General features: G+C 37.7%; 2 protein-coding genes across 8 annotated transcripts in view; both read right to left on the minus strand.

Annotated features, from left to right (window-relative positions):
* Positions 1–296: 296 nt before the first annotated feature.
* On the minus strand, positions 297–13,179 carry LOC106959230 (vascular cell adhesion protein 1-like). 6 transcript variants are annotated; one of them, XM_015051657.1, is made up of 9 exons: positions 12,881–13,179; positions 11,937–12,212; positions 11,451–11,777; positions 10,617–10,871; positions 7,841–9,289; positions 4,500–4,775; positions 4,016–4,342; positions 2,488–2,742; positions 1,890–2,316 (listed from the first exon to the last, which is right to left on the minus strand). In XM_015051657.1, exons 5-9 carry the CDS (start codon positions 7,905–7,907, stop codon positions 2,144–2,146), a joined length of 1,098 nt encoding a protein of 365 aa, XP_014907143.1. In that variant the 5' UTR covers positions 7,908–9,289; positions 10,617–10,871; positions 11,451–11,777; positions 11,937–12,212; positions 12,881–13,179; the 3' UTR covers positions 1,890–2,143. The 6 variants fall into 6 exon arrangements, with proteins under 6 accessions (XP_014907146.1, XP_014907143.1, XP_014907145.1 ...); XM_015051659.1 differs by having other exon boundaries at positions 7,841–9,292; XM_015051660.1 differs by lacking the exons at positions 7,841–9,289; positions 10,617–10,871; positions 11,451–11,777; positions 11,937–12,212 and having other exon boundaries at positions 297–1,982; positions 12,881–13,177.
* A 1,358-nt stretch (positions 13,180–14,537) lies between these two features.
* gtf3c1 (general transcription factor IIIC subunit 1) overlaps positions 14,538–27,572 on the minus strand; it is a 33,570-nt gene continuing 20,535 nt past the window's right edge. For both annotated transcript variants that reach the window (XM_015051629.1, XM_015051628.1), the window contains exons 21-40: positions 27,036–27,219; positions 26,828–26,924; positions 24,828–24,960; positions 24,653–24,740; positions 24,477–24,538; positions 24,239–24,347; positions 23,283–23,425; positions 23,030–23,172; positions 22,866–22,950; positions 22,670–22,782; positions 22,224–22,283; positions 21,980–22,073; positions 21,127–21,299; positions 19,865–20,428; positions 18,918–19,060; positions 18,615–18,719; positions 18,247–18,536; positions 17,012–17,631; positions 16,739–16,925; positions 14,538–14,992 (exon numbers count right to left, since the gene is read on the minus strand). In XM_015051629.1, coding sequence (XP_014907115.1) covers positions 14,783–14,992; positions 16,739–16,925; positions 17,012–17,631; positions 18,247–18,536; positions 18,615–18,719; positions 18,918–19,060; positions 19,865–20,428; positions 21,127–21,299; positions 21,980–22,073; positions 22,224–22,283; positions 22,670–22,782; positions 22,866–22,950; positions 23,030–23,172; positions 23,283–23,425; positions 24,239–24,347; positions 24,477–24,538; positions 24,653–24,740; positions 24,828–24,960; positions 26,828–26,924; positions 27,036–27,219 — 3,603 coding nt within the window. In that variant the 3' untranslated portion in view covers positions 14,538–14,782. The remainder of the gene's footprint in view (positions 14,993–16,738; positions 16,926–17,011; positions 17,632–18,246; positions 18,537–18,614; positions 18,720–18,917; positions 19,061–19,864; positions 20,429–21,126; positions 21,300–21,979; positions 22,074–22,223; positions 22,284–22,669; positions 22,783–22,865; positions 22,951–23,029; positions 23,173–23,282; positions 23,426–24,238; positions 24,348–24,476; positions 24,539–24,652; positions 24,741–24,827; positions 24,961–26,827; positions 26,925–27,035; positions 27,220–27,572) is intronic.

Consider the following 27,572-nt stretch of genomic DNA (forward strand, 5'->3'; position numbering starts at 1 on the left):
TGTGTGTGTGTATAAAAGTTACACATTCCCATCTATTCTTTCCTGCCTTTATCTGGGGCTGTCCAAACTACAAACTAAAAATCTCTGAATTTGATCATCTTTCTGTCATTAGTAATGGCAGAGAAAAGTAAAAATACTTTTTTTTATTTCACAAAGACTTGCACTTTGTGATCAATAAACTGAATTTTCATCAGCTCCTCTAATAATATTCACACAGCACAAAAAGTGCAAATTCTATGTAGCTTCACACAAAGATGTCAATAACAATAATAATAATAGAAAAATAACTCAGAACCTTTAAATAACAGAAATCATTTAATCAAACCAAGTGATACAAAGTCTGGCTGATGGTTTGAATCTGTTCTGTTCACCACAAACAAAAACCTGCAGATCAACAAGTCAGAGAGTTTTAACAAACACTTTATCAGCAGAGCTGCGGTCGACAGAAAACAATGCTCTCACATTTTTCTCTACAACTAGTCTCACATTAAAGTTTAAACACAGAACAAGATGATGTAAGACAGATTAGATTATACCTGCATTGAAATACAGATGGCTGGTTTGTTGTTTTCTCTGCAAGAGGAAGCCGAAACAAACAGAGGGGGGAAAGGGAGGGACTTTTCACATAAAGGTCACAAGTTCAAAAATAAACCACAGTGATCAACAACTGTTAGTTTCCTTGATAACTCTGAACTTAGAAACGAGCAGAAAATATATCAAAATATATCAAAGTGATTTGTAAGAAAATGTCTCATCTATACTCTTCCATCAGGGCGTCACGTTGGTTTATTACATTATAAAGTAGAATGCATTATTATTGCTTCATGCTCCACTCAGTTCCTGCCTGTTTTAATCAAAATTTTACATTTTGCTGAGTAAGTCAGAGTACAAGACAGATTTAACAAGTCAAAAAATCTGGACATGAGCAGGAGGAAACAGAATGGAAGAGTAATTTATTTAATATCTTAGAATGACTACTTCCAGAATCCAGATGAGCCATCAGTAACTCCTGAGCACTGGCCATATAATTGCGCAAATTAGAATTATAAAAATAATTTTAAAATTGTATTTGTCAAAACAGAAAAAACAATTCCACTCATTAAACATGAGTATTAAACAAAAATCTCACGTTTCTCGATAAAAAGATTTTGCGCAAAGATGAGAATGTTTTTGTTTTTTTTTTGGCCGTATCAAAATTAATATATTTCGCAAAACTGATTTTTATTTCATGGAATCACTGCAGTTGCGAAATTTTCCCTTCATTTGTAATGGAAACACAGCTATTAATCTTATAAAGAAGGGCTAGACAGAAAAGAGCATAACAGACGACAAAGGATTCTGGATACATTATTTACTGACATACCATAAAATGTTTAGCAACCACAGTTTTAGATCATCCAATCAACATGAAACAGAAAGATATTTTTAAGACAGAGGTTTTAAGGTGGCAAAAATGAAGAGGAAATCATTTAAAATCCTACGTCTAAGTCACAAAGTAAGACGTTTCCCAATAAGACATAATACCAATATACAGTCCGAATTAAATTGTTCATAGAACTTCTAACATATTCATTACAATGGTCTTAGCTAATATGCACAAACATTAGCAGCAAGGAAATGAGCTAAATAGGAACATGAGTTTTAACCAAACACAGCGGAAAACTGCAACCCAACCGTTCAAGAAAGAGCAAGTTAACACTTCCATGCAGGAAGCAGAATTTATGTCCTTCATCGGAAATGGAATAACTTGCAACAACACCAAGCTGACTCCGTGTCACTGGACCTGAGCGTCTTCCAGCTTCAGATTTTCCCTCTGTGACGCATTGTGTCCTAATGGTGAATGTTCTATGGTTGGTTCTCTATCATTTTCCTTGGTTTGTAGTAAAAGATGTAGACTGCAGCGGCAACTGCAATGGCAACAGCGATCAAAAGCAGAACTACAGCAGCTACTGTACCACCTACTTCGTGCGGTTGGGGGTTTTCTGCAGACAAAGAGAAAAAAGGAACAAAGATGATTCAAAAATACCATCGAAGTACAAATAGTCAAGAGGAAATAACTGTAATCCATGCCAGCCTGAGTGTGACCTCCAGATTCCAGATACAAAGAGTTCCTGTAACTTTCTCACAACACTGAACCCATCTACTAACAAAGAGAAACTCTGGTGTGTTGCATTGTGTCCAAACAGAAAGCGTCTGTTGGTCGGTATTCTCCCATCTTGTTCTGTTTGTAATAAAAACTGTAGAAGATTCCTGAGCCGATCAAAACCACAACTGCAGCAGCTACTACAGCACCTATAATGAACGGAATGAAGTTTTCTGCAGAAAAGTAGAGAAAAGGGGAACAGAAATGATTCAATATACCCAAACGGTCAAACTTCCTTCTTGGGGTGATGTGAGTTAAAGCTAAATAATATTACTGGAAGAAGTACTGTGGCTCATTTCTCTGAAATGTTAAAAACTTTAGAAACTAATCCTGAGGAAACTCACCTTGGACTGTTACGTTAAATGTAACAATGACAGAGTTCACGTTGTTGCTGACGGTGCAGACATATTGCCCCCCATCCTGAACATCATCTGAGTCGATTTTCAGATCGGTCCCACTGCGGTGGCCTTTGTTGGACGGCAGCGTCCAGCTGTACTGAGGTTTGGGGTTTCCTTCAGCCAAGCAGGTCAAATGGAGAGGTTCTCCTCTGGTGATGCTGATTGGAGCTGGATCAGCTGGAACCTTCAGCTGAGGTCCATCTGTGTTTTTACAGCAAAGAAGGAAACAAAATGGAATAATTCAAACACAACAGAACACATGAGAAAAAATACCAATGCACAGAAAAACACCAAGATTTACTGCTGGACAAACGCTTCCACTTAATGTTACACATTTCAAGGGACATCTTTAACCAAATCATCTGCTGACTTATAATCTCTACTGACAGAATATCTGCTCACATATACACAGTCGCTGAAATTTATTTCTGAACACAACAAAGACAATAAAAAATACTGATTGAAATGTCCATTTAGAAATACTAACAATTATGTGTTTATTATGTGAATCTTCAACTTTGACCATTTTTTGTTCCTCTGCTGTTTACAAGGAATAGACAGAGCAGCTAGTAGAGCTTTTCTCAAATAGACGGATAGATGGATACACTTAACAAAACAGTCATTTACAGAAAAGTTACTTTTGGTGCAGGAACACCCAGCAATGTAGGCATGAAGTGTCCAGTTCTAAGGAATAAACATGCAAAAAGTTTAACAGAATTCTATTAACTTTGTAGCACTTAAGTGGATAGTTAGAAAATAAAACAAATGTGTTCAGAATCAACAACCCAAGAATATCAGAGCTGACTGGTGGATGCTGATATCAGTAAAAACCTGGTTAAAGACCATAGAGTCTAGAAACCTGTTCCATTTCATCCTGAGTCACAATCAAAAGTACTGATGGAGATTTTGTTTTGAACAAAGAGCGAACATGGATTTTGAAATTAAGTTACAATAACTAAAAAGAAACATAATTCACTTTTGTTGGTTTAAATATAAAAACTAGTTTCAAAATGTTTTGTTAAAGTTTCGTTCACAAAAACTTTGAAAGACAATCATGCATGTAAAAACTGAAAAAGAAAAATTTTTCATGGTTGTTTCAAGTAATGGGAAGACAAAAGAGTATGCACAGTCATAGTCAACAAATTAGTTGATGACTATGAATGTTTTGATGATGAGGCTTGCATGTTAGATTAAAAGCACTTGTTAAGAATAACTACCTTTAAACAGGTAGTAAACATACTTTTCATTATGTTCACATTTCTGAAGTAAATATTTTTTATGTCTGATACAATGTTCTAATTTTAAATGTATTTTCATAAAATGTGAGTAGAATATTATAAATAACAATAACAAAGGCTGAAATCATCAGTCTGTGTAAAAAAATTATCTAATGTGTGTCAGTTATTTGATTTAGTGAATAAATGTCATTTTCAGTCAATTTTAATATATGTTGTTCATGTGTCTCTGAACTTACAATAAACTGTAGCATTGACCTCCTCTGACTTCACCACTAGAGGGGGCTGTGGTCCTTCAGCTCCCAGTTCCAGCTTCGCTTCACACCAGAACTGAACTCCATCATCTTCTTTTCTGGTGTTGTAGCTCAAAGAAAATGTCTCACTAACTGGTTTCTCTGTAATATCGTTGCTTTTCACTTCATCCAGAGGCGTCTGACCTCTGTAAAAGGTCACAGTGAGGTTTGCAACAGGAGCGACATTCAGTACATCACACTGTAGGGTGACCTTTGAACCCTCAGTCAGAGGTTCAGAGGGGTTTAAGCTGAAGGACACAGTTTCTGGAGGTTCTGGAGAGGAGAAGAGAATAAAAATAGAAATAATAGTAACGATTAATAACATCAAGCAACAACATTCATGTTGAAAATTCAAGACAAAAAACTTCAATGGTAACAACAATGGATAAAGATAACTCTCTAAAATGTTTGGCAACATTAATTAACTTACTGTAGACAGTAACAGACAGGCTAGTGCAACACTGATGCACTAAGGTGGAATAGTAGCACTTTGGAGTTAATTCCCACTCAGTCATTCGGTCCACTGTCCAGGTCACTTTGGTTCCATTTATGTCAGGAGTTCCAAGAGAAGCTTCCATACTAATAACACTGTCATCCAGGGGAAGACAGGCCTGCTGACAGGCTACACATGTAGCAGAGGCTGGATCACCGAACTTCACCACCAGTCTGGATGGAGTTATCACAGGTTTATCTGGACAGCTGTAATCTGTGAGAAACAGCAAATATTGAATATAAAATCAGCCATAATAGTCAACATGAAACAATTACAGATATGATCATTTACAGTACATCTCAGTTTTTGTATCAGTTCTGAGTTCGATGCTTTGCAGGTTAGAGTATGCTTTTCATTATTGACTGAAAATATCTACTCTGATAAACTACAAGCATTTGTTCAGACAAACAGAAATACATAATCACAGATCAAATTAAATTGCAAAGCCGTTTCCCTGATACCAAAGTGAAAGATGATAGCATAACTTGATGGCTTGATTTATGTGTTTTTGTAGTTGTTACAAATCCATATACGGTTTATATTTCAGAATTATTTCATTAGTGTGAAATAATTCTGTATAGTTTTCAGCTTTTGTTGGATACATGAGATACATCTTATAAGGAGGATCTCAACACCGATCTCATTGCTATCAATTGATTGTAAAAAGTTTGTCAAATTAATTACTATAGCGCTGTGATTAATTATGATGAATCAATATACTTAACTTTGTAAGCTTGGAATGTAAAAATGTATGTTTTCAAAAATTTATTTACGACAATGTTTTATTGTCTCAAACCACACGTCTACATTTTCCAGATTTTCATATGAAGGCTATTTTAAAAGAAGTCATTTTGTTTCAAACGTAATAATGCTAACTGTGCTTCGGTGGAAGGATAATTCACCTTTGCAATAAATTAGCTACATGCTACGCCGTTTTTATGTTTGTTTGTTTTGTTTTGTTGTTTTTTTTTTGTTTGTTTTTTTTTGCCTCTGACGTTAACCTGACAGGAAGAAGGGTGCGGCCATATCGAGGTTTGTAACCTATATTCTGGGCACGCGCTCTGACCGCGGTGTGTTTTTAATGCCAAATTTACCCCCGAGATCTCCAGTCTGACTCTCCTCTCATCTTTACACTGGCATTTACCACTCAGCATTGTTGAATGCATCCTTTGAACTAGTTAACCCTCCGCAGGATAGAACCTGGTAATGTTGACAGTCGTAGTTTTAAGCCAAAATTATTTGTTAGTATTTATTTCCTAGTTTAGCCATTCTGACTCAATGTGCTCTTGCAAACAGATACATATCGGAGGGTTAATTCATTGACTAATTCAGTAACAGGACTTATGTATTTTGTTTTTATTTCTTTAAACTCTTTATAACTCTTCTCTGTTTTCCCTATGCTATATCACTATTGAGAACTTTAAGTGTTGTTAATTTTGTTTTCATGTTTGGCTGTCTTAGTGGGGGAATTTCTCCTTATGAATAAGTAAAGTTTTATAAAATAAATAAATAAAAAAACTCACCACATCCCAACACATGGAAGCCACACAGAGAATTCAGCAAATAAAACATCAAAAATAAACGAGAGGAAAACATCTTCTTAGGTTTTAAGCGAAGATGAGTTGACTGGTATCAACATCACCCAAAGGCAGAATGAAAATGTGTTTAACTCAAACGTGACCTGCTTCCTCTTTTTATTTTCCTCAGAGGGAATCAAAGGCTATTTTTGATTCAAGTTCACATTTTAGAAGCTGATGAGCACAGATATGGTTTTTGTTAAACTTCCTGCAACTCCACCCATGACTCTCTGAGAACCTTCAGAAGCTCTCTTCATATACCAACATGTTGTATAGAAATAACCTGCAGCCATAAAGATTTCTGTTTAATAAAAACATGAATCTTGATTTTTAACTAATTAGAACCATTCCACTTCCAAAGTGGAGTGATCTGGTACACAGATACTGATTGAATTCATTCTGATATGGGCAGTCACTCAGTGCGGCATCTTGTCACGGGGCGCACTTCACTCAGATGGTGGGGATTTTGATAAAAAAAGTTTATGTGCTAGGATGAGGTGGTTTTTCAAATAGAAACTGCAATGGAAACTTTTTTTTTTGCGTCCCATGAATTATGTGATCAACAACTGGATGTTATGGAAAAGACAAAGGTGATGACAGGAAATGGTAGGAGGATGATATTTTTTAATGATATCGTGTGAACAAGCATCTTCATGTGCGACTTTAATTGTGTTTCTTATTTAATGGAAACACTACAATTGCTAAATTGTGTTGTTTTTCTTACGTTAGTGGAATATTGACAAAATTCTGCGCAACTTTGGCATGGAAATGCAACTAATGGGGCTAACCTGAACAAATAAAGGTGAAAGAAAACAAATAATTGTGACACAAAAGTGGATTTATTGTAGTTTATTAATCACTGTGAATTTTAAGTGAGTCTGTTGGGATCATGTGGGGACAGCCCAGTTGATGATGTCATGGCTCTGTGAGCTTCTGATAGGTTAAGTTACAACATTTGAGTAACATGAAAGAACACGTGGATGTATTTTAGGACAACACTTTGAGATATACTCCCCCCCTAACATGACATTAAAGAGAAAAAAAAGAAAAAGAAATCAGTCAAGATATCATGAAGAAAGTTATGAGTTTCCAGATTCTTGAAGGTCCCAGATTCAACTGCATGCATTTATAAAAACAACATGGAAGTCAGCACCAAACTCACCCTCGGGTTCATATATGTCACATGTTTTGGTGTGACAACATGTTAACCCCAAAACAAAAAACAAAAACACTTTGTAAAGATGTCAGCCGACACTAGTTGTTATCCACAGCAAGTCGTATGCTAACATGGGCTGGAAGGACGCTCAGTGAGGAAGAAGGTATGGCTCAGAAAGCAACATAAATTACTACAATTAACCTTTTTAGAAATCTTTGTAGACATGTCGTTTTGTCTGATGAAGCTAAATCTGAAAATTTGGGCCAAAAAATTACTTTTGGAAAAGAAGAAAGACTAAAAACTATCTAGCTGTGAAATTTAGCAGCGGGAGCATCATGGAGGATATCAGTAAAGGAGCTATTGCTGCCATTAGCTCTTCAACGTTAAAATTACTCCTGGTTCACTGTTTTTGCTTTCAGCAGGAAAGATTGCTGCAGCTGACAAAATAACTAAATTTGACTACATTGAGAGTTTATTTTGGACAATAAGGAAGTTCAAATTGCTTCACATCAGAAAAACACAAAAGACGAAAACTCTTTACTTACCGCAGCTGCTCACGCAGCAGAAGAAAGTGGTGAAGGAGGCCGCAAGCAGAACAAAACTGGAAACCATTTTTCCAAGCAGTTTGTGAAAAACAAATATTGAGGTCTGGAAAGGAAATCTTCTCTAAGAGTCAGAAACTAAACGTTGATATTTCACTCCGTTTTTAAACTTTGATCATCATGGGTGAGACAATGTCAGGAACTCAGCCTGCTTCCTGGACTCACATCCGGCCTCTGACTTTTTACCTCGATGTGAAAGAGGCCAGAATGTGAAAGTGAAAGTGTTGCTCAATTAGACCATCTCCTAACACAAAGTTGTTAATTTATAAACCTTAAGGGCAACTTTATTTTAAAATTGCTGCTATCCCTGAAAAAAATGGACATTTCCTGCTTTTGCTTAACAGGCTCTCAGTCTGTAAGCATCTGAAATATCATCTGAAATGTGTAGATATTAAGCTCATATCTAGTCAGTATGGTTAATCTATGCAGATGGGGGTTTTTTTAGTCAGAAACAAGCTGAAGAAAATTAGATGATTAAAGTGAATGCAGTATTAGATATCAGCAGATCCATCAGATCCCAGAGACAGACGTTCACATCCACTTCCTGGGGATGTTTATCAGGAAGCTGTCATTTTCAAAATGAAACCAAACTGTGTCAGCAGACATGAAGGGAAAAACAAGACCACCAGAAAGTTTGTGCAGCCCTTTGTAATGCAGCAACAGAAAGAAATGTCTGTAGTTTAGTGAAGTGTCAAGGAATGTGGTAAGTAGAAAGAATTAGCAGATATTTAGAGTTTGAACCTTAGTGGTTTTTGTTAAATGGAACTAAAACTGGCCTCCTGATCTACAAGTGCATCTAAAAAAATTGAAGAAACTTGCATAAAAGTGCAATACTTCTTGTCAGTCATCTCAAAAAGTGGAGCTAAAATATTTTATTTAGAAACATTACAAGAATATTTCAAGCCTTTGTTTCTTGTTATTTTGATGATTATGTCTGACAGATAATGAAAACTCAACATTCAGACTCAGAAAATTAGAACACTGACAGCTACGCCAGAGAAATAAAAAGAGACGTTGTAAAAAACCAGGTAGTGCTATCAGAACACTAATATCACTTCTAATACGAAAATGTATTATAAGTGGCAGAAAAGTGCTGTCTTACACATTGAACAGTTTAAAAAGCAAAACCATGCAACAGGATAGGAATGCAGAACATATTAACACAATTAGGAGAAATCTAAAAAAAAGAGCTGAGCCAAGTAAAATGTAACTATACAAGGAAATCTCTTCAGACAGATCATCCTGAAAGTCAGAACTGCTGATTTCATTGATCTCAGTTTATCAGTGCATCTTAATGAACTCTGACTTAAACAGAAGCAGAGACTAAAAGCATCAAGCAGAGGATGAACCTGTGAAGTTTCCAACTGGGAGCATCACCGGTTGGCTCCGAATCTGCTGGGAAACAAGAACGTAATAAAGAGTTAATTAGCCTCTATTCATTGTTATTATAGACAAGTTATATTACACTATTAGTTGCATTTCTCAGTTCAGATTAAGAGGACATAAATAATAATAAAGAATAGGTAATTTTGCTTTAAGTACACTTCTTTACTTTTCCCACTTTTTGTGAGTTTAGAGAGAATGCTAATCTACTCATTAGCGTTCTCAGCATTGAATGAATGCACCACAAGATGGAGCTGAAGACAGATAAAGAGACAGAACTAAAAAGAGCAGAAAAGAGAAACACAGGAAAGAAATGGGAAGAAGGGTAACATTCTCAAACAGAAAAAAGAGAAATCAGCTTAGAAACTTAATCGTGATTTTATAAAAAATACAAGAGATATCAAAAAGCTGGCTGAATCATTTGAAGATAGCGTAACATCTCCTGACTCGTTTTAAATGTTGATTGGAGTTTCTAAGTTGAAGTAAGCTGTCAAAGAGAACAAAGTCTTTTGCTGAATTTTGTGGATTTCTTCACAATTTCAATGCATTTCAGCGGAGCAGAATTTTGAAAAAAAGTTGAAATATCAAACAGTATGCAAGTTGGAATTACAAAATGATGTAGTTGAAGTCTCCAGAAGAAGCTGGACATTTTTGACGTTTGAAGTTGCTATAATTGTTGAAAAGTGTGCGGCAGTGGTTAAACACAATAAAACGTACAAAACATTGAATAATAATAGAGAAACAGAATGATGAATATCACATCTTGGATATTAATCTTAATCTTAATCTTGAATTTTGTCGGAAATTCAAGTTGATTGTAACAATAAAACCAGAAATAAAATCCATCCATCATTTTATTTGGTTGATGTCATTTACATGCAACTTGGAAACATTTAGAAAACCTTTGCCTTACTCTGGCTGATGTAAATCCTTACTGCATAATTAAAACTCAAAAACATGTTTAATATATCTGCAGAGTTTATTAAAATGGATTTAACTTTAGACAAAGATTTTAATGAAAAAACTTCAAGTTGTCTTATGAAATTTCCACTGTCACTTGATTCTTCCCATTCTACTTCCAAACAGAGGCTTTATTTTAATCATACAGTGAAGTGACTGAGGGTGACTAGATAATAATACCTTCTGTCTGAAAATGTCGCAAAAGCTGAATTGAGGTGATTCATTTATTACCTTTAGGCTCCCAGTGAACTGAGACCCAAGAACTTCCTTCTTGGGGTGATGTGAGTTAAAGCTAAATAATATTACTGGAAGAAGTAATGCGGCTCATTTCTCTGAAATGTTAAAAACTTTAGAAACTAATCCTGAGGAAACTCACCTTGGACTGTTACGTTAAATGTAACAATGACAGAGTTCACGTTGTTGCTGACGGTGCAGACATATTGCCCTCCATCCTGAACATCATCTGAGTCGATTTTCAGATCGGTCCCACTGCGGTGGCCTTTGTTGGACGGCAGCGTCCAGCTGTACTGAGGTTTGGGGTTTCCTTCAGCCAAGCAGGTCAAATGGAGAGGTTCTCCTCTGGTGATGCTGATTGGAGCTGGATCAGCTGGAACCTTCAGCTGAGGTCCATCTGTGTTTTTACAGCAAAGAAGGAAACAAAATGGAATAATTCAAACACAACAGAACACATGAGAAAAAATACCAATGCACAGAAAAACACCAAGATTTACTGCTGGACAAACGCTTCCACTTATTGTTACACATTTTTGAACAAATAGCAATAATCGATTTTGAAATTAAGTTATAGTCAAATAACAAATGAAAAGAAACGCATAATAATTCCGTTTTGTTGCTTTATCTATAAAAACGAGTTTCAAAATGTTTTGTTAAAGTTTCTTTCACAAAAACCTTTGAAAAACAATCATGTACGTAAAACCTGAAAAGTAATAAATCTTCAAGGTTGTTTCAAAGTAATGAGAAGACAAAAGAGTATGCACAGTCATAGTCATATAAGTCTGATACATAATTCTAATTCTAAATGTATTTTCATAAAATGTGAGTAGAATATTATAAATAACAATAACAAAGGCTGAAATCATCAGTCTGTGTAAAAAAATTATCTAATGTGTGTCAGTTATTTGATTTAGTGAATAAATGTCATTTTCAGTCAATTTTAATATATGTTGTTCATGTGTGTCTCTGAACTTACAATAAACTGTAGCATTGACCTCCTCTGACTTCACCACTAGAGGGGGCTGTGGTCCTTCAGCTCCCAGTTCCAGCTTCGCTTCACACCAGAACTGAACTCCATCATCTTCTTTTCTGGTGTTGTAGCTCAAAGAAAATGTCTCACTAACTGGTTTCTCTGTAATATCGTTGCTTTTCACTTCATCCAGAGGCGTCTGACCTCTGTAAAAGGTCACAGTGAGGTTTGCAACAGGAGCGACATTCAGTACATCACACTGTAGGGTGACCTTTGAACCCTCAGTCAGAGGTTCAGAGGGGTTTAAGCTGAAGGACACAGTTTCTGGAGGTTCTGGAGAGGAGAAGAGAATAAAAATAGAAATAATAGTAACGATTAATAACATCAAGCAACAACATTCATGTTGAAAATTCGAGACATAAAAAACTTCAATGGTAACAACAATGGATAAAGATAACTCTCTAAAATGTTTGGCAACATTAATTAACTTACTGTAGACAGTAACAGACAGGCTAGTGCAACACTGATGCACTAAGGTAGTATAGTAGCACTTTGGAGTTAATTCCCACTCAGTCATTCGGTCCACTGTCCAGGTCACTTTGGTTCCATTTATGTCAGGAGTTCCAAGAGAAGCTTCCATACTAATAACACTGTCATCCAGGGGAAGACAGGCCTGCTGACAGGCTACACATGTAGCAGAGGCTGGATCACCGAACTTCACCACCAGTCTGGATGGAGTTATCACAGGTTTATCTGAACAGCTGTAATCTGTGAGAAACACAATACATGTAGATTATGCATCCCAGATGTTTTACATCTGCATGTCACCACTAGGATTCTCACAGACTGTTATATGTCACAAGACTTAAAAGTAAAAATGGATTCAGCAGATCTTTAAAAAAAAACAGCTAATCTCTTTATTAATATTTTTATTATTCGGTTCCCATTTGACTGTTTCGCATCTTTAAAGGTGCTGTATAGATAACTTAATGTTGCTTTTAATATTACAAATATCTGACTCAAAATCAACCAGCAGATCCACCATTAAAACATCTCAGTAACTATAACCTTTGTATTTAATCTTAATATTCTTTTTACTTTAAATTGTGGATTTCTGTAATTCCTTATTTACTCATCATTTCTGACTAAATTTGCAAAAAGAACAAAAAAAAAAAACAAAGAATATACATTCGTCTTGTTTTTCGACAGGTTAATAAAAACAGTATGATAAATCCATAAATAATTTTTTTCTAAAAAGCAAGAATATTTTTTCTATTAAAAACTGATAATTTTAAATGAAAACAAGGAGAACAAAAAGTTAAATTGTTGATCTTATGCAATCTTTTTAAGCGACAACAGATCAGTGTATATTTAATATTCTCTCTCTTACAATAAACAGACCAAGGAGAACTAAAAAGTTAGAAAACTTTACTTACCACAGCTGCTCACACAGGAGAAGAAAGTTAAGGAGCAAACCACAAACAGAATCAAACTGGAAACCATTATTCCCAAACAGCCAGTGAACTTCATCTTAGCTTCGTCTGGAAAAGAAAAACTTCTCTACAGGACACGAGCTAAATGCTGCCGTTTCCGACTCCCTTTTTTTTTTTTAATGCTTGTTGAACTGAGTGAAACAATGTTGGCACCTCAGCCAGTTTCCTCAGCACACATCCTGTCTCTGTTTTAAACACGTCAAGCATCTGTGAAAGTGAAGCAAATTATGCCAAAACTATTTGAAATGTCCACTTCACCCCTGAAAAGAAATGTTTTCCGTTTTATGTAGGAACTTGCCAAAAACGTATGACCGGTTGTGACAAAAAAAGTGTTTCCTTCCTCCCTTAGCCAGAGATTTTCAGTTCTCTAAGAAATGGTAGTTGACAAAAATGACTTGAGTAAATACAAAATGCATTTTTCAAGGGATCATTTATTTTTATAACAGCTGTCACCAAGCTGTGGGGTAACAGGCAGAGTTTCTTTAGGGTGTGGAACATTTTTATCACGTTAAAGAGTTTAAATTCATGCTACAGCCAGTCTATAAGACTAAAGTCCAGACTCCAGAGCAACATTGGTCCATATTAAGACAACCTGCGCTCTAAACACAAGGAGAAAAGTAGATGATTGAAGTTGAAGCAGAATCTGGTGCAGTTCATCAATTTACATCCCGGGGATTTTTATCTGTTTCCTGAGAGTCCTCCTGTAGCTACTGGAATTGCTCGTGTTTTTGTGCTGTGCCTAAAGCCATAAACCACTTCCTTAAGCACGTTTTAATCCCCTCAAGATTTACACGCAGACAACAAGAGAAAGTTGCACGTAAAAATAGTGTGCAGTTCCTGACCGAGCAGCAAGAACAGAGGAGGGAGGAGACTGACCTAAGATAACAGAAAAGAAAGCAGTACACATACGCTGCATTTCCATTAACCATAAAATTTAAATAATGAAAATAAATCCACTTAATGAAAACATGCCAATTTCCATCAACAACCGGACATTACTACTGTCAAAAACGTCGAAGAATATGACAGGAAGTGGTAGAAGGATGATGGTTTGTTTTGCGTTTTTTAGGCAATGTGCAGCTGGCTCCCTCAGTATCGCTGCATCGCACAGGTCATAAAAAGTTACCTGATTCCAACGTGTCTGAAAGAGCTCAATAGAGCTTCTGTTGCTCTTCTGTAAAATCACCAGCTACAATTTCCCCAAAAGGCAGCATATGTATCCACTCCTAAGTATAAGGGACGTGTTGCTCTAACTCCCGAGTAAGACGCTGAGGTTTCCTCCGATACCCGAGTTATGAATATATTTTATGCCACCGTTTAGATTTTTTATTTTTAATGACTAAAGACCAATTTAATCCTGTGATTTTAATTTTATTTCTTATTTAATGAAAACACTGCAATTGTGAAATTGTGTTTGTTTTTTCTGACATTAGAATATAGAGAAAGATTTGCACACACTGTCATGGAAACGCAACTACTGACACAAAGCTAAAAGAAAGGAAGTAGAATACCAGGAAAGAAGGAAGACAGATGTAGAAATAAACGGGCAAACTGAAAGAAAGATGGACAAAAAACGAAGGAGTCAAAAGAGAAAGCAAGGTCATATCTTTAGAAAAAACAGTTTTATTTAGACTTTTAAACATATAGATTAAGCACTAAGATAATATTAATACAACTAAATTAATACAATTAAACAAAATGCTGGCTGTTAACCATATCTTTACAGAGAAAAAATATTCACAGAAATTAGTTTTACAACTTTTTACTCAACACAAAAGAGCAAATTAACAAAAAAAAATCAAGACAGTCTTCCTAGACTGTGTGAGCCGAGGAGAACCAGCAGCTTTATGGTAGATTGTTGTTCCAGTGTCGCTCGTTGGGCAGCACCCTGCAGAGCCGCAGGCAGCAGCTGATGGTGGGCTCATAAAATACGGTGTCCGGTTCCTCTATCGTCGCAATGCTCCCCCTGCTGGCCGGCGCAGAACTGCTGAACAGCGAAGGTTTAGGGTCTTTAACTAAAGTTCTCTTCGTTACGCACCCCAACTCTACAAGTGCCTGATGGGAAAACAAAGAACCAGATCTTAGCTGTCAAACAGTAGAGGCCGTCAATGGTGCGAGTTTAATACAGTTCTTGCCAAATAAAATAACTTTAATTTTAATTACAGTAAACTGCTAACTTACTCGTATAGCTTGAACTTTTTTCTCTTTTGCCACGGTCAACTTCAGACTTTGATGAATTTTCTTTTGTTTCTTTATGCAATAAACTAATACAAACTGCAGATTTATAAAGTGGAAGGAAACTGTAACATGGTATGTTTTATTTAAAAAAATAGGTGAAAAGTGCATCCAGCCTCTCAGTCAGTAGCCAACGTTTGCTTCAGGTGCAGCTATTAGACAGTCTGGGTAGGTACTAGTTTTGCTTAAATTATCTTAAAGTCAGATTAGACAGAAAGCATCTGTTTAAATCAAATATACTGATTACCCTCAGTTTTATAGATGTAAGCCACACCTTAAGCTGCAAACAAACTGTTTTCTGTCCGCTTGCATAACGAATGATTTGTGTTACTTTTAACAGTTTCAGTTTTATGAGTCATACTTCTTAATAAGGAGTTGTTATTTCCAAGATTCTGCAGCTCCAGATGCAAAACCTGGAACCACATTATCTCTGATTGGGTTGTCCTGACTAGCACAGGAATGTCGGCACATAATATTCCAAACAGCAGAGACGAGCCGTGATACTGTCATATAGATAATAGTCAGTTAATTAATATAAGCTGCAATACCTCCTAACCAACTGTTACGGACAAACTTTGTTTTATTTCAATCAATCAATCAATTTCATCTATAAAGCACCCTTCATGTTGGAGGCAGCTTACTGGAAACACATAATGAAAGGTATTTCTGAACTGGGTTTGAACCGTCCAGGATCACAGTCTGCAAGTACAAATACCAGAGTTGTGAAGTAAACTGGAGCTGGTGGGTGGGATACTCCCTTTTGCTCTCCTCTTTGTAAGAGGGCTGGTGGATATTGAAAGAAATGTATTTTCATTTTTTCTTCACTTCCCTGGACTAGCCAGGGGAATCATTGCTCATATTCTTTGCTTCATTTCTTAATAAAAAATAATAATAAAAATGCATTTTGATTCGTTCTTGATTGACTCAGTGTTTCACCTTAGGTAAGACTTATTTATTTCCTCCTTAACACCAACATATTGTAATAAAAGACAAACTATAATCCCACACTGTGCTCCTGTAACAAGTGAATGTCCCCACTGGGATTAATAAAGAACTACTCTATTCTAAAAACCTTTTAGGAAACCATCCATTGTTACAATAACACAGTTAGGTCTCGTGTGTCGATCTCTTATTTTTAGACCAACAGCAGTTTAATATTTAAACTATAAAATTAAAGCCTTTATGAACTCCTTGATTTTTTTTAAACTATCTTTTCAGAGTCACAATGGGCAGTTTTTTGAACGCCATTAGTCAAAAAGGTTGAATTTGTCCAAAATATCAGACCTGACTTTTTGTAATTATCTAATTTCACTTTTATTTCCAATTGCACTCAATTTTATTTATGATGGACAAAAACTAAAAATAAAAATGTAAATGACAGCCCCCCCCACCCCCCCTAAAAAAGCTATTTTCTCAGAAATGCAGCATCAGCATGCATCCTCTCTTCGGAGAAGGCAGTGCAAAGCCCGTTCTCCTGCAGGAACCAAGACAACTAAACTGCAACAAACATCATTTCCAGCAGAGAAAGTAAAACCTGCTGCCTGTTGTGAGTGAATTTCCGTTTACCTGCACGATGTCCAGCACAGTCACAGGCTGCAGGGCGTCTTTGTAATGTTCCAGCAGCGTCTGCTGAGTGAGGCCCGGCTGAGACATGATGTGGTACAGAACCGCCTCCAGGATTGCCTTACACACCGGCCGGTTCACCTTTCCGTCGATGAAGCGCCACGGCCGACTGATGAAGCTCAAGTTCTCCCTGCGTGGACGAGAGATCGGCGGTAGAACAAAGTGAATAACGGGATCTGGGAAGAGTGGACAAAGCTCGCTGCAGGGGAAACTCACTCGGTATCGACTGATGGTGATTCTACAGCCTCTTCCAATTTTTCACTACTTTCCCTGCATTTTCTGATCCTCCCTGGTCTGGCTTGTTCTTGCTCGGTTTCCATCTTCTCCTCTCCTTCTTGTTCAGGCTGCGTCAGCACTTCTTTCCCCGTTTCTAAAATCAGTGTTTTATCTCCGCTTCCATCATCTGTCCGCTCTTTCTGCTGTTCGGCTTCATTGGGTTTCCCTGTTCCATCGTCTGCATCAAGTTTCCCAGTTCCATCGTCTGCATCAAGTTTCCCAGTTCCATCGTCTGCATCAAGTTTCCCTGTTCCATCGTCTGCATCAAATTTCCCAGGTCCATCAGCCCTGGTATCTCCGTCCGTTTGCTTCTCTTTGCCTGATGCAGGTTTTTTTGCAGGCGGTCCCTCAGCCTCCAGCTGCATTGCTTTAATGCACCTCTTGCGTGCGAAGGGGAAGTTGTACTGACTTGTCAGGTGGGGACGCCTGTTGGCGTTCTCGTGAGGCTGAGACATTTGTTTGCAGTTTACAGTCAGGAGCCACGGCTCGGCGTGCTCCATGAGGACCCAGCGGACGCTCTGGCTCCCGACTCGGACCACCTGGCCTTCTTCCTGCAGATCCTGAAGCAGAAAAGCGTCTATCAGAGACATCTACTTCACTCCATAGGATCACAGATTTTTACAACTTCCCATCCACAAAAATCACACCAGTTGCATCTCCAATACAAATGTGCACAAATCTTTGTTGATATTCTGTTAATGTAAAAAAAAAAAAAAAAAAAACACTATTTCGCTATTGCGGTGTGTCCATTAAATATATGTATGTTTCTCTCTTTTTTTATGAGAGAAACATGTGAGCCCATGAGGACCTGTCTGAGAAATGTCAATTACTGAAATGGATTTTAAATGTTTACTGAGACACTAATCCTTTTTTCTTTTTTGTTGTATTACGTATGTGCATGTATATATATGCAGATGCGTATATGTTGGGTTCATAATAATATTCTTAAATAAAGAATGCTACTAAAAAAACAAAAAACCTAATCACTGAGTTACCCAGCAATGTTGCACTTTTTAATGTAAACGCTGTAGTAGATCAGAAAATATTTGTATATGATTTTATTTCCACATATCATCTTGGTGCATCTCTATTCTATTTGCGCCACTTTCATTAACTTGTGAAGCGAAAGTGAAAAGTTAGCAGCCAATAGGCAACAATTAGCTCTGTACGTTTACCGTCAGGTACTGCTGCAGGCTCCTCGTGCGTCCAGACCGCGCCTCCTGCAGGTGGAGATGAGAAACGTGGAGATCCCGTTCATCCAACCCCTTTTCACCGGCTTCGTCTAAACTCCTCCTGAGCCGAGCGCACGCCTCAATATCCTGGGCGCTGTACCATCTGTCCCGAACCAAGCGCTCGTCACACTCCTCTGCAGTGGGCGGAGAGTAGGACGGCGACAGGATGATGCGGGTGAGGATGGGAGGCAGCAGCGAGGGGCCAGATTTAGTCAACTCCAAGGGCGGAGCAACTAGAAATAACAAGAAAAATCTTGATTTTACAGCTCAGAAAACTTACTTGTGAAAGTTTTGAATCCTCTGGTACCTACTCTGTTCACTAAAGAGGTGGTGAGCTGGAACGTCTCGCAGACTGAGCTTCAGGATGCACGACTCCACCACAATGTTGTCATTCATGTTAAGATTGCGCAACTTAACTAAAACAAAAAAAATATATTTATTGAAGTTGAATTTTTTCTCTGTTTTTTCATAGAACAAAAAAGCCACTGTTGCATAAGAAAAAAAGCACGTTTTAAAAAAAAAACAAAAACTAAATACCATCAATAGAATGACAATTTTCAGTGAACACAGCGGAAATAAAAGTGAAAAGTAAAAATAATAACACAAAGTTTTACCAATCCCTGGAGAGCAGTAGCCCCGCATCAACAAGTAGTTGGTGTGTGACGCTTGGTGAGCGCTCACTTGGAGCTTTTTTCTTCCAACACACTCATCGCCATCGTCATCGTCGTCATCATCATCTTCTTCCAAAGCAGCCATGCTGGAAATCAATAAGTCATACTTTTTAATCTTTTGCTTTTTCTTCATGTTGGCTTTGCAACTTCAATAGCACCAAATTACAGCAATATTAACGCACAAAAAGGGTTTATGTAACCTACCGTATTTTCCGCACTATAAGGCGCACCTAAAAACCTTCAAATTCCTCAAAAGCCGGCAGTGCACCTTATAATCCGGTGCGCCTTATATATGGACCAGTATTGAGCCACAACAGGTCTTGCAACTAAGGTAAGCAGCCGCCGACTTCATTTTCCCCGTAGAAGAAGAAGCGCGCGGTGCATGCTGGGATAGTTGTCAGAATGCTGGTTTGTTAATAAAGTTTGACTGACCATCTACCTACCGACCGTCTAGAATCAGGTCGCCTGCAGGTCATTTAGCGCCACGTTCTCCACCAACATGCTGTGCGCGAACGGAGAAGGGTGACCATCGTCCGGCCACGCCCCGGCCCAGTCGCGGAAGGCTCTCCTTGCCGATCGGAGTCGGATTGTTTTGTTGATATTCCCTGTAGTGCAGCTTCATCTAGTGGATGCATAACGTACCTCCACCCTCTACTGTAGCGTCTATTCTATGCGCCTTATAATGCGGTGCACCTTATATATGAAAAAAGTTTTAAAATAGACCATTCATTGAAGGTGCACCTTATAATCTGGTGCGCCTTATAGTGCGGAAAATACGGTATTTTTGATTTGTCTATCCCAAAATAAACTTCTTTCAAAACTTTGAAAAGAAAAAAAAAAACCGGAAACTTCTTTGATCAGACACCAGTTTCATTCAAACAGGAACTCACCTCTTGACCACCTCATTGTCCACCAGGCTGCTGTCCACCACTACGATTTGCTTGGGGATGGACACATGGACGCTCAGCCATCCCAGAGTCATCAAGCTGAGGGAGACCAAGCAGGCGCCCCCTGGAGAGCTCAGAGGGAACAGCAGCATATCTGATAGGTCTGGAGGATCCGGTGACTCATCCATCTGCTCTCTGCTCGAGGAAGCATCATCATCTCCAGATGGATCTTTCTGTTCATCTGATTGGATCTTCTCCTCTGTGTTCTCAAGTTTCTCTTCTGATTCCCGGGATTTCCCCTCTTCCCGCGTTAGACTTTGGTTGTTGTCTACTTTGACTGTGGATTCGGCTCCAGCTGTTTGCATCTGTGGCTCCGTTTCAGAGTTGTGCTTGGCCTTTTCTGACGTTTTCCTGACGCACACCTCCTCGCCGGTTTGTGACCTGTTTTCAGGTTCGTGATAGAAAGAGGTGGCAGGCCTGTCGACCCCTGGCCCTCTGGTTATTAAATTCCTCAAGAAGCAGAAGGAGTCGGTGCACAGGGAAAATGGAAAGCGCCACACGAAATGCCTGCCAGGCAACAAAATACAGTCAAATTATTTGTTTGAGCTGTTAATTTGCTTAAGCTGTTAATTTCCATCAAACACCGGATATCAATCTTTTATTAATTTCAGGTCACTCTAAGATATACATTCAAATTTGGGCTGATATCTGTAACTGAAAAACACAAATACATTTATATAAGCATACATTTTGTCACATGCATAAACTCCTCTGAAAGACATATTAATATCGGGAATCGGAACATTTTTACTTGTGAGATCGATTCCAATATGCAACAAAAAAAAACTAGCAACTTTGGTCGATATTGTTAATGTCAATATATAGTGCATCCCTAATTGAAAATAAATGGCACTTTAGGCAAACTTGGCTCTGTTTATCAAAAACTTACAACACAAAACAGAAAAGCAGCATCAACTTTGAGCACAACTCCAGCCAATGAAGCAGCTGTTTGCATAACTCACTACAAAAAGGGTTTAAATTTTATCTGAGACTTACAAGATGGCAGAAATAATACAGAGCTTTGTGTTCTCAAATCTGATTATTAAGAGTTGGAGGTTTGTACCGGCACCGGCAAACTGCTATGTTCTGTTATTTATTTATACATGTCTAATACCAGAAAACGTGAATTTTTAACTGTATTTTCATGTCTAAACCTGAAATTTAAAAATTGTAAATCACTTAGTACAGGACATAAGAACGCTGACCTGTAGTAGGTCTGGGACATCTGGAAGGACATGGGCAGCATGGGCAGGCCTCGGTTCTTCTTGGGCTCGAGCGTCTTACTGATGCGACGGCGATTGAACATACGCCTCTTCTTGCACTGGACGAACACTCGACAGAGCAGCTCCTGGTTATACTTACTGTATGTGTGGAAAGTCTAAAACACGAAAAATAAAACTTTATTTGGCAGAAATGTAAGAATTCATAATTTTATGTTATGAATTTGGTCACAAGACTCAATCAAAATATTTTAAAGGGGCAGTATGACGCATTTCCCAGGCATACGGAGCCATTTTGTAGCACAATCAAGTAACAGTTAAAATCAGCAGTGATGAGATGCTGCATCAAATATGACTTAAAAAGAAATTTTACTTGATAATTTAACACCTTGAAATTGGGCCTCTGTCTCTTTAAAAACTCCAACTTTCTGAAACTCCGCCTTCAGGAAGTCATCACAACATGGCTCCTCTATTAACCCCTTAACATTTTTACCAGTGCTTCACTGAGCAGTAGATCAGTTTCTACAAATGTTTTACACAGCTGAATGGTTGCCATGGGAGATAAAGGATTTCTCAAACATGCATGAAAGAATCAAAGCAACACTCCAGGTATGGTTTTGATGAGGGAATAATATTATAACATAATGTAATGTAAAGCTCAAATAGTCAATATTACATAATAATACTCCTTTTTTGTTGTAAAATGATGACAGAAGACCAACAGATGCAAGTCTGAACATAAAATTCACAATAAATAAACACCTCGCAACAAGAGAGGCTTAAATAATGTCCTATTGCATTTTACATTTATTCAAACTAAATGGCATGTTGTTGTCACCTGAAATGATCTGAAAGACTTCATCTGACCATTGGTCATAGACAGAGAGCTCTGGATCAGATTGTGTAAGACGATAGCATGGATGTCTTCTTTGCTGTGAGGAAGAAACACAAACAAACCATGATAGGCACCAAAACCAAAAAAACAGAAGAAACATTCAATCAAGTTTAATTGCACTGCACAATTCAGCAACACGGTAGTTCAAAATGCTTTACATCTTGAAGACATCCATAAAAATCCTTACCAGTTGATGATGTCTTTGGATGGGACATATTTTCCACTGTCTATCGCAGAAACTTTAAATCTGCAAACGAAACATTATGCATATGGTAACCTTGATCTGTTTTAAAGACAAACACAGAAAAATCTTCTATGCTAGTGGTGGCCAAACGTTTTGCCTTCGGGAGTCAAAATATTTTACAAATTTGTTACTTGCGATTTTTTAAATTTTAGTTTTATCTGCTCAACAATAAACTTAAAAAAATTTAAATCTGTACATCATTAAAGATCCAAACCATAAAAAAGGGCTTCAAACAATTTTGACATTTTGTGGGTCAGCCATTGTTTTTTTATTTTGCTGGACAAATTTTTGTCTTTCTTGACTTGTTGTTGGGGACCAAACAAAAATTATTTCAATGACCAAAAATGGCCCATGCACCTCACTTTGGACACCCCCTGATCTATTCTTACCGTGTGAAGATCTGCTCTTGAGAGTCAGGTATGACCAGGTTGCGATCACACATGACGGTGCTGAACTTCTGTCTCAGCAGCCGCACGTACTCCGAGAAGACTTCGGCGCAGTCCTAAAACACAACGAGCAAGCATGAATCCACATTCCCTACCGTCAACATGAAACGGTTAAGAAAACAGAAACAGATTAACGCACGTCTGCCTGATCCGGGTCAGCAGGTTTGTTCTTCTCCAACAGGCTCATCAAAGCTTTGTCCTGATGCACCTCAGCCAAACAGATCCTGAGACAAACAGCTCATTAAAACGCCTTGAGGGATTTCATTGAAAAAGTTCAGTCTAACATGTGCTCTCTAGCCCCACCTGTAGTTCAGGAGTGTTTGAGGATTTTTTAGGATGTATCTTGTGCGACGTCCAACAGCGACAGATGTTTTATCTTTCGATATGTCGAACTCTGCGTGGAGAAGATCTCTTACGACACAGAATGGCACAAACGGCCTTTTTATCTGCAAAACAAGAAAGAAAGAAAAGCGTCTTTCAGGAGGTTGATTATAGAAAAAAAAACAGTAAAAAAATGATCAAAAGAGTCTGATGTCTAACAGATGTGTATTTGTACCTTGCTGTTGAGCAGGTGTGATGCCACGGAGCAGAGCATCATGACCGAGTCCTCCTGAACGGACCAGTAGACTCGGTGTCTGGTCATTCTCTTCAGAGCCTGGTGGTCAGTCGCGTCATGGGCTCGAGTGCGTTTTCTAGGTTCTATACAACAAATGCACACAGAACAGTGGAAATTCAGGTATTTACTTTTTGTTCATTTTTGGTTTCAGTAAGCTCAATTTAAAATTTAAGACCGTTAAAGGTATAAAAAAAAAAATTGCTTGCATAGTAACCCATGTTCAGTGCATTAAATCCCAAATATGATAGATTAAATTAGAACATATGTAACGCCGAGTCTCGCTTGTCAAATTAAAAGTATCTTTAGCAAACAACAACCTTTAAGCAGCTATTAAACATACTTTTAATTAAGCCCACATTTTTGTTTTTAACAGGGCGGTATTATGTTTTTTCCAGGCACATAGCACCATTTTATAGAGCAATGAAATAACTATTACCTTCAGTTGTTATAAAAATGCTACATATTAAATATAATGTAGAAGAATTTGAATTTGCAATTTAACGTCTTTAAATTGGGCCTCTGTCTCTTTAAAAACTCCTGTTCTTTCTGTAACTCTGCCCATAGAAAGTTACCAAAACATGGCTCCCCTGTTAACCCTTTGACAGTTTTTTTACCAGTGTTTCACTGAGAAGTAGCTCCTATAATGAGCTCAGTAGATGTTCAGTTCCACTGAACGAACAAATACAAAAATGTATAAATTTACTAAATAAAAGTAAAGAAAAGCATTTTAAACTTTTAAAGTCTGGATATTAGATGATTTCATTGAACAGATCTTGTGAATTTTTACAACATCTTAAGAAAACATCCTGATAATTTCACAAAATTACACCTTTCAACTCTTTAACAAACAATTTCAAGCACATCTGAACCATGTTCTATGGTAAACAACACAATACCTTTTTTCTTCCTGCGTGGGGCCTTGACCGCTTGTGTTTTCTTCCTCTTCCTTGTCTGTCCCTTTCCTCCAACCACCAGCTTGTTTCTTAAAACCGACTCTATCCCCATCTGTTTACAGAGAAATCAATCATATTTTTAATCAGCAAGTGGATATAAAAACCATAACTTAAATTTGTTTGATTATGTAGTTACGTCAAGTGAATATTATAAAAACCGGAAGCTAACACGCAGTCATACCTCGACGTTTTCTGCAATCAGAGGCCGCTTGTTGGTCAAATAACAAGGTGCGAGGCTTTTTCCTGTCATTACAAACATCATGTTAAGTTCAGGAACAACATGATACTACGGCAGCTTCACAAGAACTCACCAGGTTTTGATACAAGTGACGGACAAAAGCCCTTCAACAAACTCACCAGCTTGAAGAGTCATCCTGAGGGAATTTCTACTCAGCAGGCTCTTCAGCCTCAGTTTGGAATCTGGTCCCTCTGAAATACTTGGCCTCTGGAAACCATAATAATAACAGTCAATAAAAGTCTTACATCAACATACTGTTGCAATTTTAGACTGTGATTCTAATGTTTATGTTACCGGCTTAGAGGTGAGTAGGTGGCATGTCCACAGCCAGTTGCGTTTCAGATGACTGAAGAGTTCAGAGTCCAGACCTGCTGCTCCTCTGCCGTCTCCCGGTATGGAGCCGTCGTCACACACTTCATAGCTACCTCTAAGGGAGCAAGAATGGGAGAAATGAAAGGTACTGATTATTACAGCTGATTTAATTCACAATCTAAAAAATTTGACTACAAACAGATGCGAGTTTCTATGTAACGTTACATTATTTTATCTGTTACTGAGAGTGTGACACAGCAGCCGCACTGAGGCCAACAGGAAGAGCCTCCGAAGATTCTGTAAAACAGCTGAGATGATTACTGGCGGCGGCCCTGTGCAGCCTCACTGCAGCAACAAGATACACAACACTCAAAACAACTCCTCCCACCCTGGACCTCATTAATCTGCTCCCATAACTGCACAAAAACAAGGACAAACAGGCTGAGAGAGACGGCTCGTTTCCAAACACGTACGCACACTGAATTCAAGCACATACAAAGTCCTCCCCCAAGCAACGAACTGTCCAAACTATTAAAATAAACCACAGAGGTGGAAGGTCATAATTTAGAATCTAACTGAAAAGTTATAGGGGTAGCATTACTTTCAGTTGTTATAAAAATGCTATACATATATATCAAATTTGATTTTATTATAATTAACTGGGCCTCCATCTCTTTAAAAACTTCAATTTTTTCTGAAACTCTCCATTCAGGAAGTTATCACATGTCTCCTCTATTAGCTCTTTAACAACATTTTTATCAGTGTTTCACTGGGAAGTGGCTACTATCATGAGCTCAGCAGATGTTCAGTTCTGCCAGGTGTTTTATAATTGCTGCCGACTAGTCTGGAGGAGCTGAGTGGAGAGATGCTGTTGTTTAATAGTTTCCTTCAACAAAGAGTGAGGGAAACTGTTTCAAGACCCAAAGAACCAGGGAGAGAATATACACTGCTCAAAAAAATAAAGGGAACACTCAAATAACACATCCTAGATCTGAATGAATGAAATATTCTCATTGAATACTTTGTTCTGTACAAAGTTGAATGTGCTGACAACAAAATCACACAAAAATCAATGGAAATCAAATTTATTAACCAATGGAGGCCTGGATTTGTAGCCACACACAAAATTAAAATGAAATGTTCCCTTTATTTTTTTGAGCAGTATATATACTTATATTTAAATTGGTATATATTCAAAGTCTCTACATCGTTCGAAGTCTCTGCTCACTGATCGCAGTCAGGAGAAAGAGCCTGGAGCAGAACACAGCTTTTGCTTTTATAGGGAGGGCTTTATTCCATTCACATAGTTTGATAATCTACTTGGTTACAGAACAGATACCAGGCAGCAAACACGTCTTCTTTTACTAGGGGAGCCATGAGAGATAAAGAAGCAATTCAATGACTTCACTGTAAAGCTAAGGCCAGAGAAACTGCTTCAGGAGCCTTTTTCAAGAGCTCAAGCATCACACAAGAATCATACTACTGTTATGCATTGATTCAGTTAATAATCATAGTAACCTTAACATTTTCCACTGCACTGCTCAGTGAGACGAAAGTTCGAAAGCTTGGAAACTGCATAAAATTTCAAAAGGTCCTGAAATTGTATGCATATATAAATTCAAAACTTCAACATTCAAAAATACTTTATTCATCCCAAAGAGAAATGAAATGTTGTAGTAACTCATATCCATCCATTTTCTTTACATCCTTGTCCCTTAGTGGGGTTGGGAGGGGTGCTGGTGTTGGTGCAGGACAAACAACCATGCACACACACACACACTCACACCTAGGGGCAATTTGGAGAGGCTAATTAAGAATATATTAATTTGCCAATGAGGATATATGTGTCTTTTTTTTTTTTACCAAATTAGACTCTTTTGATTTAGAAGTGTTTACAGAAAGACTTCTACAAAAATGAGCAATTTGTTTTCTAAACAGTTTTTTTTTTTTCCTAATACATGAAGACGTAATATACTGCTTACTTTAGCAGGTAACTCATTCCAGCAATCATGTTGTGATCGTGCACAAAAGGAGGCGCCGAATCATCGTCCGGGTTGTTTCTCTTGCTACGAACCACCCCTTCATAAGAAGAAAAGCTCAAAATTAGTCAGATCTTCAAATAACAACTGTTTTACTTTACATTGTCTTAGGCACTGAATTAGCATTTTATGTGTCGGTGTATCCATGTACCCAGTGGCGTATTGAGGCAAACACACATCAGGTCGAACCAGAAGCTCTCCACGTCCTCGGCGGTGTTGAACGTGTACTGGCGCCTCTCGAAAGGCGAATCAGGCGGCTCCTGCACCAGCCAGTAGTGAGGCTCCGAAGTGGTTGTGTCGACAATGGAGGCGTTGCGCTTCAGGTAAACAAACACCTGGATGAGAGTAAAACGAATGACAGCAAAGAAATGAATTCAACATATTCTGTCTTTGATGCCATCTTTCTTATTAAGAAATTTTGACTGATATGAAGCATTTTAATTTTAAATATCATGTTTTCATTAGCTGTAAGCAGAAAATCATCCTAATTAGTAGAAATGAAGGCTCTGTAGCATCAACCTGTGTGTAATTAATATGTATAATGTGTTTCACTTAATGATAAAGTTCCTTAAATTATGGAAAACACTGTTAGAGTATTAAGAATATTATTTTTAATAGTATCCTAATGTATTGAATGGGTCAGTACATAAATGAAGTTAATGTTTTCATTTTAATTACATCTATGATA

Source organism: Poecilia latipinna, unplaced genomic scaffold (genome assembly GCF_001443285.1).
Source record: "Poecilia latipinna isolate Pla-1442-1.1 unplaced genomic scaffold, P_latipinna-1.0 Scaffold1057, whole genome shotgun sequence".
NCBI lineage: Eukaryota > Metazoa > Chordata > Actinopteri > Cyprinodontiformes > Poeciliidae > Poecilia > Poecilia latipinna.

Coding starts and splice junctions, on each gene's coding strand:
- LOC106959230 (XM_015051656.1), bottom strand. CDS start 12,974: ATGAAGTTCACTGGCTGTTTGGGAATAATGGTTTCCAGTTTGATTCTG. Junction 4,343..4,499: donor CCTGTCTGTTACTGTCTACA/GTAAGTTAATTA, acceptor TCTCCTCTCCAG/AACCTCCAGAAACTGTGTCC. Junction 2,317..2,487: donor ATTTAACGTAACAGTCCAAG/GTGAGTTTCCTC, acceptor ACTTTTCTGCAG/AAAACTTCATTCCGTTCATT.